This window comes from Phyllostomus discolor, chromosome 3 (assembly GCF_004126475.2).
Source record: "Phyllostomus discolor isolate MPI-MPIP mPhyDis1 chromosome 3, mPhyDis1.pri.v3, whole genome shotgun sequence".
NCBI classification, from domain to species: domain Eukaryota; kingdom Metazoa; phylum Chordata; class Mammalia; order Chiroptera; family Phyllostomidae; genus Phyllostomus; species Phyllostomus discolor.
In genome coordinates, this window is record NC_040905.2 from 167,205,383 (window position 1) to 167,219,455 (window position 14,073).

A 14,073-nucleotide genomic window follows, 5' to 3' on the forward strand; every position below is an offset into this window, starting at 1 on the left:
AAGAACCATTACTTTATCTTTCCATCAAAATGTATTGCATGGGTATTAATATAACCTCATTGAGAAGTAAATTTACAAGAATTAAAAAACAAAGAAAAAACCAATCTATCGTAAATTTCACACATAGTAATCAAGAATGTATTCTCATAATCTTAAATAACAAATAAAAGCCTTAAATCAATGGTGGAACTTGAGTTACCTGTTTGGCAAAGGGGTTTTCAAAAACTTACAAAGCCTGACATCAGTATCTGCAGGGCAGCTCCAAAATGAGGCAAGAACTGCTATAGCTTTGTAAGTAAGGCTTTATGGTCGAGTTTATCAGCAAAAATGTATACATACAACACACACAGTATGATTGAAATGTAAGGAAAAAAATAATTCATTCAATCACTACCCTAACAAAATTACTATTTTTATTTTTGAATTTTCCTTTTTCCCTTTCCTCATATGCACCTACCTTTTTAACATAATTTTATATTCTGCTCTTTTATCTTTGCTCCTATATGAACATCTTAAGTGTTCAAATACTTCTCATTTAGTAGCTACGTTGTTAATAACGCAGTTCTTTCCTATGGTTAGACATTCAGGTTGCTTTCAAGTTTTTGCTATTGTAAAATAATTCTGAAACAGAGCTTTGTGCTTATGACTTTTTTCATTTGTACTATCACATAGAGTAAGTGTCCAAAAGGTGTATTGCCAGGTGAAATACCTACATGGCTCTTAATATACTAGACCACTTTGGAAATACAAAGAGAAATAAGAGCTATGTGAAATTTCTGTTGTTTTAAAACTGTTCAAAGCTTTAATGCAGTTATAAAGAAAGTCATGTGAAAGCACTCCAACTACTTCTCAGGTAACTTTTTGATAATTTCTGCTATTATTTTTCAAAGTATTATTATTTTATAATGTAATTAGATCATTTGCTAGTTTCATTAATTCCGTGGTAGGCCCGATTATTTGTTTATTCCAGAGAAGTGTAATCCCAACAAACTAGAGCCCAGCTTGTGTACCTCACCTGCTTTGGTGGATTAGTTCCTCAACACCACAGTAAAGTTTCTTTCCAACAGCAATGTAATTTTCACTTGGAAAGAAAAATAACTTCCTTTCTAATGAGAACACTAAGTGATAATAAATACTTGCATTTTATAATCATTTTTAGGTCAGTAATTTCACTTTATAAAATAATTTGAAGGGATACCAAGGTTTATGGCTGCTTTAGCAGAGGGATTTATTGATTATTTTTCTTTCGATGCACAAAAATGTATGTGTCATTAAAAGAATATTTAATGCAACAGTCAATTATGCAATCCTAGATCCTTTTTTTCTGGTTAGGGTTAGGGTTAGAGTTAGGTAAGGGTATTCACAATGTTTGGTTCATAGAATAAGTCAGAATCTAGAATAAAAGGAGGCAAAATATTGCCCTGTGTAATTTTAAGTACTTTGTAGAGCATTGTTTATTAAACTATTGTCCTTAACTACATCATCTTGTATACCTCACTTGGGATATCATCATTTCGGACTGGTGTGAAATGAGTCTCAGGCCTCATCCCAGACCCACTGAGTCAAAAACTCCAGTGGGGCAAAGTAATATGTTTTAGTGAGCCCTGTGGGTGATGCACACTAAAGTTGAAGAGCCACTGCTGTAGCCCTGGTGGGGCAGCTCATCTGGTTAGGGCATCGCCCCCATACACCAATGTTACTGGTTTGAACCCTGGTCAGGGCGCATGACAAGAATCAACCAGTGAATGCATAACTAAGTGAGCAACAAATCCTTCTACCTTTGTCTCTCTCTCAAAACTGATTAAAAACCACTGCTGTAGATAACTTATTGTATTAAGTGTAATTTCCATTTACTAAATTCAAAACCTCTCATATTTACAGCTGCCTAACTATATTATTCTCACATATGTCTATACACAAGGGGGAACATAATTTTCTTCAGAAAAGAGGAAGTCACCTTATAACTAAATCTTTACAAAACTTCTTAAATTAGGGGTACTCTCTTAATTTTAAACAACAAAGTAGCACTTGGGAAGACATCTTAGCCTAAAACCACCTCAATACATAGTGGTACATATGGATGCTTAAAGAGACTGCCTAATAGAATCATAAAAAAGGATGCAAACTTTTAATATCAATTTAATAAACATTCCTTGGAGCCAGGATTGAACACTTTGAGTGTTGGGTCTTGTCACAGATAGGTTTAAGTTTTTAAAGATCGCCTGAAAATGAAGTATGGTAAATGGTTCAGTCATGGCTATCACATAACCTGGAGATGCAATAAAAAAAAAAATCAACTGCTCTATTGTATTCAAGCAGGAATCTAGCTTGAGATAAAATTTCTAGTCACACGTGGATTCAGAAAATGCTGTACCTCAAATAACTTAGATACAAGTAAATATGATGTGCTCTGGAAAACTGGAAGATAACTAAAAAAATTAGCTCTTGTGATGACAAAGTCACCGATGTCAATAGCCACGTGAGGAGTATGAATAAAATTGTTTAATGAAATGTGAGTAGGAAAATGAAAAATTTGTAAGTTAAAATACTTCACATTTTATTTTATAGTTGTGTAACTAAACTGAAAAATTAAATATCAATATATATGATCCAGCATGAATAATACCCCTTTTTTATTACAAAATCTTTTATTAAAAAATCATAAGCATGTGATTCTGTAACATAACAATATCACACTCAAGCACACCATATGACATTTTAGGTGAAATGTTCATATTAAAACTATAAATATATACACATATTGTTACCCTGCCAACCACACTCAAGCAGGAGTTACTTCTGCTGGACCCTGTAATTTGCCTATTATTTCACATACAGATTGGTATTAGCCTGAAACAATTTTCTTGGACTTTTTAATTGAGGAAATGGAGTGCTGCCTTAAGGGGGCCCTACTTTTAGGGTGATGAATAAGCTGTGCTTCTATGTTCATCCCACAAGCATTAGTGGCCAACTGCTAAATGGGAAAGAAGGAATGAAGTGAGTGTCATAAATAATTGTTGAGGAAACTAAGTACAAAAGAAAAAACATCTGTATTGTTTTGGGAGAAGCAAGGATGGATGGTAGGAAACAGTGCTTTTAGTAGACTAAGGAATTTTAAGAAAATTAAACAAGTAGAATTATAAAAGGAATGAGGTTTTTCACACAGATTTTTCAAGCAATAAAAGTTACTTCTTTAAAATTTTTTGCTATGAAAAAGATTTTTTTTGCTATATATTTTACTTACTGATTAAATAGTACATGGAAAGTCTCATCATTTTCCCATGAAACCTCCAGTTCATTACTATGAAAACAAGCTAGTGCTAAAGCTAAAAATCAAAAAAATAAACAAAAGAAGTCCCACACCCATAGGAGCCTCCAGGGGTTACTAAGGTGAATAGTGTGTTTTATTCTTCTATATAAGTTACTGCATTTTTCCATTCCTGCTAATTTTCTTTTTACATTTTCCTCTCCATCTCAAACTACTAGCTACTGCTTCTCTCTGCTGCCATTCTATCCAAGATTTGTAGGAGACCAGGGACCATGCGTATGCTGTCTATGACTAAATCTCCACCAGTTAACTCAGTGTTTGGCACTGAGAACACTGAATGAACACATGCCACCTTTCCCCTCAGTCTTCAGTTATTCAGTCTGAAATAACAGTAATGATAATAAGAAAAATCACTCTCATAAAAACTATCATTTAATGAACACTTCTCCTGAGTCGGCCACTATGTTGTGATTTGCATATATTATCTAATTTAATTTTCACAGCAATCCTATAAGTATTATGTTGAATCACTTGAAATTGCCAACATTCAATTGTTTTTTAAAATAAACTTTTTATTTTAGAATTGTTATAAACTGACCAAAAAGTTATCGGATAGCACAGTGCATTCCTGTATGCCACGTACCCACCCAGTTCCCTTTATTACTAACATTATGGTGCATTTATCATAATTGATGAACCAACTGGAAGTCTGTAGTTTTTTCAGAATTCCTTAGCTTTTACCAAATGTCCCTTTTTTTATTCTAAGGTCCCATCCAGGATGTATTACATTTGGCTATTATGTCTCCTTAGGCTCCTCTTGGCCCTCAGGTATACCTGATTTTTGACAGCCTTGACATGGTACTGACCAGGTCTTTTGGATGATGTTTTTCTCAAGGTTAGATAGACCAGTGCTATATGTTTTGAAGAGGAAGAGGCCACAGAGGCAAAGTACCATTTTCATCACATCCTATCAGGGACACACATTAGCCTGACTTGTCATTGTTGATGTGGGCCTTGATTACCTGCCTGAGGTGGTATATGTCAGGTTTTCCCCACTGTGCTTTTTGGAAGGAAGTCTCACTTAAGGAGTAGGGAGTTATGCTCCACTCCTTGAGGGGGTTATCTAGATAAATTGTTTGGAATTCTTCTACATGGCATATTTGTCTATTGTATCCTATTTGTTTTTGTTTGTTTATTGATTCAATCATTTATTGATGTCAGTATGAACTTATGGATACCCATTTTATACTCTGGGGTATAATACAACACTATTTTATTACTCAAGTTGTTCTAGCCTTGGCTGCTGAAAGCCCTTTTACATAGCCCCATCACAGTGTTTTTGAGCACCTCCTTACTTTCTGGCCCTCTAAGATATTCCAGGCTCATCTTGTATGTTCCCTGCTTGGTCTTAGAATCAGGCATTTCCACAAAAGGTCCAGTACCTTTTATTAGAGAATGGTGTTAGAAACCAGGGTATAGATGCTTGGATTTCATCATCTTTGATCTACAAAGACAATCTAACATTAACTTGATTTTAGAGATGAGGAAACTAAATTTGGGAGTGATTCAGTAACATGCTCAAGGTCTTCAAGCTCAAAGTGTCAGAACCAAAAATCAGAGTCACATAGAGTTACCAGTTTAAAACAACAGGTCCTGAGTAAAGGACATGAATCACTGGAACTTGTCAGCTACTCTAGTTGCTCAAAGATGTTCTGTTTACTCTATGTTCATAGGCTGTTGGAAAAATAGAACATTATTATGAAATCACCTCTTCATCAAGTAAATCACCAATTTTCAAAGCAAATTTAAAAACTACCTATTATTTTTTTCTATAACCAGCTGAATTTTTTAACTATGTGCATCTCTCTCTAACCTAAGGAGATAGGCTCAAAAACTTATTCTTGCCTATATTTTTTCCCTAAGACAGCAACACCTATAAATTGAACTACTATTGTGTTATTCCAGCTTTTAGCAGTTTATAAAATGCTGTCAAAATCACTCAGTGCTTCCCAGAGTTACTGCAGAAGACATACAGCAACAATTAAACATAAAATGTTGAGTCTTTGGTTTGCAAAAGACGTGACAGAGTTATTATCAGTTTACTTACAATGATGGTTGTTTTTTCCTCACTATGTATTCAGGATTCTATGTCTTCATATGTCAATCAATTTTCCCAATACAAACTAAAAGTTACTAGATCACATATCCACAATGTTTTTTTTTAATCAAGATTTCCTTTCTATTCATCTAACAAAATACTTGCCCAGTCTTTCTATAATAAGTTCAAGATTAACTCCTATTATCATTGAAATTAGATTTACAGAGCAATTCCCCTTCTTAAGACCAAACCACACATAATAAAAAAAGTCCATTTCAAAAGACTCATAAGAGTTGTCACCTATTCAAATCTTTTATTTACAGATATGGAAACTAAAACTCTTGAGAAGTTAACAGTTTTGTCCAAAGTCACCTGCTAGTTAATTGATGAAATAGGACTAAGATCCATATATCTTAAGACTAGGTTCTTTCTCCTTCCTGAATTCCCCAATAAAATATACAATGAATTATACCTATATCTCCAATAAGAATTTTCCTTTGTTTAAGGATTTTCAATTGCTTTCTAATGAGGAGGAATATGAGAACATGAATGAATGGTACTCCTACTTCTCCATTATCCTCATTTCTTTTTCACTGCATTTCATGATTTTCAGTGCCCTACCTACAACTTGAGTATCTATTTTGTGCCAGGCACTGGAGTATTAGATGCTAGGGAAACAAAGGAAAAAAAAAACATGACAAGATATGGTCCCTACCCTTATGAAAGTGCTCAGTTTTAAGTTTATAGTACCTTCCTAAAAATCTCCTTTGCTGATTCTTCCTTGTCTTGTAAAACTCTAGAACAGCACTGTCCAATAGACATGTAATGTGAGTCACAAACATGAGCTATATATATATATGTAATTTCAAATTTTCTAACAGCTACATTAAAAGCAAGTATAAAGTAACATGTCATTTAACTCAATACATCCAAAACATTATAATTTCAACATGTAATCAATATAAAATTAGCAATAAGATATTTTACTTTGGGGGTACTAAGTCTTCAAAATCTGCTCTAGTTTGCACTTACAGCACATCTCAACTGAGAACTAGTCACATTTCCAAGACTCAGTAGCCACATGTGGCTAGTGGCTAAGCAGTGTCCTAGTGCTCAGTCTTTGGACTAGTTCTTTATCTACACCCACTTCCTTGGGTATCTCAAACAATCTCATGGCTTTAAATGCCACCTATTTTCTAGTGGTTCCCAGATTTACCATCTGGTCTGGAACTCTCACCTGAACTTTAGATTCATACACAGCTAACTAGACACAAACATAACATCCCAAAATGGACTCTTGACTTCCAACCAGCATCCCCCACTTAAATCTGCTCCTCTTTTAGATGTCACCATTTCAATAAATGGCAACTCTGTCCCTTGAGTTGCTCATGTCAAAAACCTGGGACAAGCTTCAACCTCTTGGTTCTTTCACATCCAAATTATCATCTGTGTCTTTAAAATGAGGTTATTAAATACAGTCAAAGCTTATACAGTTTATAAAATATGTTGAGAATCTTATGACTTCTCACCTCTTCTACTGCCAAGCTGTACTTCAAGTTACCAGTATCTATCACCTAAATTACTGCAACCACTTCTTAACTCCCTAATCACTCCTTGTACCTCTACAGTCTACTTTCCACACAGGAGCCATTGTTTCAAAACCTAAGTTAAGATATGGTCCCTCTTCAACTTGAAAACCTTCAATGAATTTGTCTCATCCCAGAGTAAGAGTCAATGTTCCTGAAGATCTACAAAACTCTATCAAATCGGCCCATTACTCTCTGGCACCATTTCCTACAACTCTTTCCCGTATTGATGCCATTCCAGCTACAATGGCCTCCCTGCCATCTCAGAACACCCAGGGATACTTTAGGCATGACTGGGGGCTTTTCCACTTGTGGGTCAGTCCACACTGAATCCTTTTACCTCAATATCCACAGAGATTGATCCCTGATTTCATGTCAGTCTTTGCTCAAATGTCCCGCATTTAAAATTGCAAAACCACCCTTCCCATCCTTTGGCCTTCCCTACCTTCTTTTCCTACCTTTCCCCCATAGGATTTGTCAACATTATTATATATTCTACTTGTGAATGTCCTTATTGCCTTTCTTTCTCTATTAGAATAAAAATTCCACAAGGACAGGGATTTTTGTTTGTTTTATTCTTGGCTCTATTCCCAATGGCTAGAATGTAGCACACACTAGTTAATAAGTATTTGAAGATGAACATATGTTGTCAAGAATTGTGTGGATTAAATAAGATAACATATAAAGTTGTAATATGGTTTTTGGAATATAGTAGCTACTCATAGACATTAGTTTGTCCCTGCTACTGTAGTGCTTGCTCTCCCTAAAAGAAAATAAGAATTCTGAAATTATGTGAATTTTTAAAGCCATATAACACACTATATATGTGATCATTAATTATTCAAGACAATTAAAAAAAGACAGAGAAGTTACCTAAATTTTTAAAAATCAATTAAACACAAATTCAGTAGATATTAAAAAATACTAACTCTGAATGTAACATTCCTTCAAATTCACAGAATATTCCTTAAAGTATTATTTAAGTCACCTTTAAAGATAAAGAGCTATAATCTATGACTTTTCCTTATAGGAAAATTTAAAATGTATTCATAATGTTCAAAGGGACTTCACTTTTATTTACCTGTAGTTTGTATCCTGCATTCCTCTAAGAGAATTTGTGTTAGTCTAAAGAACCACCAGATTTTAAAACCATACATACTGTTAAACTGAAACAATGAAAAAAATGAACCTAGTCTGAATTTTACTAGTTATATAAAGTATTTTGTGTTCAAAGCTATAATAACCAGAAATAAAGACATCAATAAAATTTGATATCTCTCCAAAATGCCCAGTGCCAGAGACTTCCAGTGACTTGCCCACAGAGGTCACAATGTTGGTCAATTAACTGAGAGTGAAAGTCCGTGGCCTTGAATGCTCACCCTACACACTGCAGTTTCTCAAATGTATTAACCAGGGCCTTATGAGCCAACCAGTTATAATTGTTCCTACCTCTTTAAAAAAAGGAAAATAAAAGCATGTATATCAAATGGTATACTATAATGCAGCATGACAAGTTATATTTCAGGAAAGAAGTTTACGGAGAACAGACATAAACATGCAAAAAGTGGCAAAGTGTATATTAGAGTTGTCATGGAGATATTATAAAGAATGTGTAGAAGAAATAAGTGTAAGATGCCTTGAATATATGGTTTACATTTCATTTCTCAAAAAGCTAACAACTCATGGGGCTTGTATGTCTTCAGAAATTTGGACAATTTCATTTTACCACTGATGAAAAGGACGTACCTCACGTTCCACGCAGTGGTGAAGTCTGGGTTTAAGAGCAGCAGGGTGCGTGTGACATCTAGCAACTCTAAGATAAAGAGAAGGCACGTTAAAAACAAACAGTCCTAACTTTAAAGGTTGGCTTCTCTTTAAGGTCCTTATTTTACTTTATATATATACAGCTCACATATATATCTCATGTCATAGTAATTTTAATGATAAATATACCTTGCTCTAAGCTGTCAGGGATAAGATTATCCTCAAGATTTTCTTCTACTTATAATAAGTATAACTGTTTCTTAAAAGTTAACACTGAAATAACTTTATAATACACTATACCTATAAAGAATAATCAAATCAACATTTTCATTCTTTTAGTAGTTTTGGGCACTACTTTAATACCTACTAAGGAAAAGAAACATAATTTCTATACCACTATTCATTTAATTCCACAAATATTTCAAGAATTGACTGTGCAAATTTTCACAAAAGGAAAAAAAATCACTCATATTTGGACTTAATATAATTCATTTCTGTTCCTCTGCAAAGATTATTCTTTCTTACCTTTTTAAATACAATTTTGTTATATATTTTTCATTCAACATAAATGCATCCCTATTGTAATTTTAAAATATTCTAGTAAAAATGTTATTTCATTCTCAACCACCTTAATAAATAAAAGAGATTAACATTTATTGTGAGCCTATGATTTCATTACTAATGAGTATATTACAACATCTGATAAATAAGCAACAAAAGGTAGGATGGGCACACATTTTCTACCATTATCTATCTTCATTACAAGCATTACATGCATAAAAACAATACATCTATAAAGAATCATTCAATGAACCTTTTCCTTCTTTTACTTTTAGTAGTTTTGGGCACTAATTTAATATTTACCAGGGAAAATAAACAGAATTTTCTACACCCTGATTCACTTAATTCCACAAATATTTGAAGAATTGACTATGTACAAAGATTCAACTGGACTCTCAGGTCTGAGAGAATAGTTATAATAAGATCTGATCTTGCCCTCTAGATGATTATTCTTTAGCTGGAGAGAACATGAAAACAATTATGTAAGGCAAAATGAAATAGCTGTGAAGTAGAAATATATGTTACATTTTGGGGACCACCAAAACAGCTGCAATTAATTCTTACTGGAGTTCCCAGGGATGACTATAAATGAGTAAGGTGATAAATGGCATTGCAGACTGTGGAAAACATTTGAGCAAAGTTTGTAAAGAAGCAGACAACTTCATATACAGTGCTCTCAAAAGATTATGGGTACCAGAGCATGGCCAGAACACTGGGTGCTAGAGAAATGTACCAGGAAACTAGAACCTCATCCCAAAATCTGCTTGTCAGCCTGGCCTTCCACTACCTGCCCCTCAAGTGCTGCACTCCACCTGGAGCGAACCCTACCATTCACCAAACATCTCCTGTCTGCCTACCTTTTCTTCTCTCACCATAGGTGAGAAAAATATGGCCTCTGCCTGGGTTCAAATCCCAGTTTCTCCACTTACTGTCTACATAACCTCCTTGAACTTTATTTCCTTATCTGTGAAACGGTGATAACACCAACCTCAGTGTTGAGAGCAGTGAGATTCATTCCATATCACCTACCACAGCTGTTTGACGGAGTATTCAATAACTGTTCAACTAAACACCATTGCCCCTAATCAAAAAATTAAAATTTTCAACATCAATTAATCAAAGAAATAATAATGAGGCAGTTGTTCCTAGAGTGAAACTGCTTAAATGTCTAAACTTGTAAAATAAACAACAACAAAAAATAGATTGTTAAGCAGCTATATATTGGGTTGGCCAAAAAGTTCGTTTAGTTTTTCCCATAAGATGGCTCTAATACTGCTTAACTGTCTTTAACTTCATTGGAAACAATTTTGTTAGATGGTATTGTGACAGCTGTCATATCAGTGTACATTTTTTTTTTTTTAGATTTTATTTATTTTTTTTTAGGGGGGGGAGGGAGGGAGGGGGGGGGGAGAGAGAGAGAGAGAGAGAGAGAGAGAGAGAGAGAGAGAAACATCAATGTGCGGTTGCTGGGGGTTATGGCCTGCAACCCAGGAATGTACCCTGGCTGGGAATCGAACCTGGGACACTTTGGTTCCCAGCCCGTGCTCAATCCACTTAGCTACGCCAGCCAGGGCTCAGTGTACATTTTTTAAAAACTTACTAAAATTGATGAATTTTTAGGCAGCCATTTTAAAAAGATGGAAGAAATATGCAACGTTTTTGGTGTATTATGTGCTTTATTATTTTAAGAAAGATAAAAATGCAACTGAAACACACAAAAAAAGATTTGTGCAGTGTATGGAGAAGGTGCTGTGACTGATTGAACATGTCAAAAAGTGGTTTGCTATGTTTCTTAGCACTACTGACATTTTGACTAAATAATTCTTCACTGTAGGGCTGTCTTATGCACTGGGAGATGTTTGGAAACATCTCTGGCCTTTACCCACTAGAAGCCAATAGTGGGTAAAGAAGCCAATAGCTGATATACATATATTATCCAAATCAATAAAGTTATTGGTGAAAATTAAAAATGTGTTTTTTATTTTACAGAAAAAACTAAACGGACTTTTTGGCCCATCCAATAAAAATGTATGAGCATTTTGGGAAGGCCTCTAGTGTTTCTTTTGAGGTCTACAATTTTTCAATACATTATACTACCTAGATAAACTGGTGTTTTGTTCCTTGGACTCTCCCTTTCTGCACTAAAAAAAAAAAAGTGTGTAACTATCAGTTGTTGCTATTTGTGTGTACTTTTAATGCAAATCTCCTACCCCACCCATAAATGAAGACACATTCATCTTCCATGAGAGAGATACTCTGCACAACAGCACAAGGCAAAACCACAGAAAATGCCTAAGTCACTATTTTTCATTTTGTGGTGTGTGAAGAGAGAGGAAGGCTAATCACAGTAATGCTTCCTTTAATACAGGGTCTTCCCCTAGCTGGGCAACGGCAGCTGTTGGGTTCAGAGCTCAGCTCTACCACTAATTGGGAAGTTCCTGGACATACCACTTTATCTTTCTCGCCTAGTGTCCTCCTCATATGTAAAACAGAACTAACAATAGTACTACATCATGGGGTAGTAAATGATTTAAACCCACAAAGTATCAGGACAACACCTGACAGAACCCAGTGATAACTCCTGTTACAAAGTTTGTATTTCCTAGTCCAGTTCCACTAATGACACAGGGACTGGGTGCCACCAGAGGGAGGAAAAGGATCTCTGGAGCATTCTGAGCAGTGACTGCTGCACAGAGGGCATACTTTTAAACTAATAAGAATCTCAATTTTTAAAACATATCAACAGCCAACAGCCTCCATCAACCACCAGTGTAACGCATACAGCCACAGGCACTTCTCCTCTCCTCTTTGATAAACTGCTAACTCTTTCTGATTCAGGATTCAAGTTCAGAAGGACTTCCTTCAGGAAGCATTCCAGTCTGATCCAAGAGGTGCCCATAAAGTAAACTATCGGAAAGGAGAAAAGGCCAACGTAGAAAAAGTTAACTGGATGAGAAATATTGGACATTATTTAAAGACTCATTCCTGAATTACATGTATTTTTTGCTCTTCCCCACTGGCTCTGGTTAAATGAGAGAAAGGTGTTTCTTGAGAACCTACTACATGCAGGCACTGTGCCGAGTGCTTTACACACACAATTCAGATGAATCCTCACAACAACCCCTCTGAGACCTATTAGTGTGAAAACAGAAAGGGGTTAAATAAAGTGACTTCAGTGTACTGATGAACTGAATCTAAATCCAGGTCTGTTTTCCTGGAACACAGGTGCTATTTCCACCCTAGCACACCGTCTCTACAATTACCCTGCTCTCTTTGAGTGAGAACTGAACCAAAGATCTAAAGATAAACATGTATCTTTAGTGGTCTGTAACATTTCACTCTTTACATTTTGTCAACTATATACTATTTTCCTTTGCAGTTTTAACCAGAAGATGTGAGCTACTGAAATCCCTACCATCTCTTGATATTAAACAGATCTCTCTTCAAACAGTAGAAATAACTCATCATCACAGCACAAGGAGAAAATGAATCAGGGTACATTATACACAAGAAGGTAGCTAAATTCCAGCTGAAACAAGGAGGGGACACAAGGATGCTGCAGAAAAGTCAGTGAAAAATGCAGTGCTTTCTTTGCTGCATTGCATTCTAGAAATGGGCCAAGGCCAGCAGTTATGTGGCATGGTCACTAGGTTTGACAACTGTCTCTGACAGAGCTGTTTTCATGCATTTAGAAATAAATCCAAGGTCAACCTGGACTGGTTAATCTCTTCCTCCAAATACATTTAGGTTACCATGACAGACTTGAGGTAAAGCTATATGGTAAACACCAAAAGGTCATTTATTACAGAACAGAGCCACTGAATCAATAGTCAGACTAAGTTAAAACCTTTTGCTTATGAAGGTCTTGTTACTTTTTGATAAACATCTATTGAACATACAAGGTGCTGAGTAAAGAAAGACAAACTATATCCCTTTTACTAATAAACTCATAATCAAACTGGGGAAAATGTTATATAAACAATCAACTATAGGCAATCCAAGATGGCAGAGGAGTAAGTGGAGCTACTCTAACCTCCTCCCAGGACCAAACTGGAATTACAACTAAATTGTAATCATCCTGAATAACCAACTGGACAGTAGCTGGAGAGAAGCCTTATAACCACAGACAGACAGAAGAAACCACTTCACCAGAACATGACTGGTATGGAGTGTGGAGGGGAAGTGAGAGGGCTGGCTGGGCTCTCATGGGCAGCAGCTGAAGTGTCAGAGGAATATTTCAGTGGCTAGAGGTTTCCCCTGAAGTGTGGGGTCTAAACCCTAGGCTGGGCTCCCCAGCTCACAGCACTGGAACCAGAAAGGAACCCAGAAAGCATCCAGCTGTGAAAAGCAGTAAGGTTTCTGTCTACCAGGGAGAAATGGTTGGAGACACAGAGAGCCTTTTAAATGGCCAATGCACAAAATTTCATTTGCAGCCACCCCCCCCCCCCCCGAGCTAGAGCAAAGAGGGGACAGAGTGGACTAGAGCCAAGTGAGGAGTTTGGGGATGGTGGCTTTGGGGAGAGAAATGAGGGAGCAGCTGCCAAAATCCTGGTGCTGAATCATCCCCCATACTGCAGACGCCATCTTGCTCAGGCAGACCATTCCCTTCCGGGTGGCATCAGTCTGAGGGGAAGCAATAGCCCCACCAGCAGGAATTATTCTGCCCCACCCTGTGGTGCTTAAGCCTGACTGCTGAGTGTGGAGTGACTAGACTAACAACTGAAGGAGTCAGCCACACATAGTAGATCCCTGGTATTCTTGAACAGGCTGCCTAAGGTCACACTGGAACATCACCT

The 14,073-nt window shown here is 36.1% G+C and overlaps 1 protein-coding gene across 1 annotated transcript in view; it reads right to left on the bottom strand.

The window, feature by feature from the left end:
* PTAR1 (protein prenyltransferase alpha subunit repeat containing 1) overlaps positions 1-14,073 on the bottom strand; it is a 57,871-nt gene that overhangs the window by 21,464 nt on the left and 22,334 nt on the right. The window contains exon 3 of the mRNA XM_028515098.2: positions 8,699-8,765. Within this exon, the coding sequence (XP_028370899.1) occupies positions 8,699-8,765 (67 nt within the window). The remainder of the gene's footprint in view (positions 1-8,698; positions 8,766-14,073) is intronic.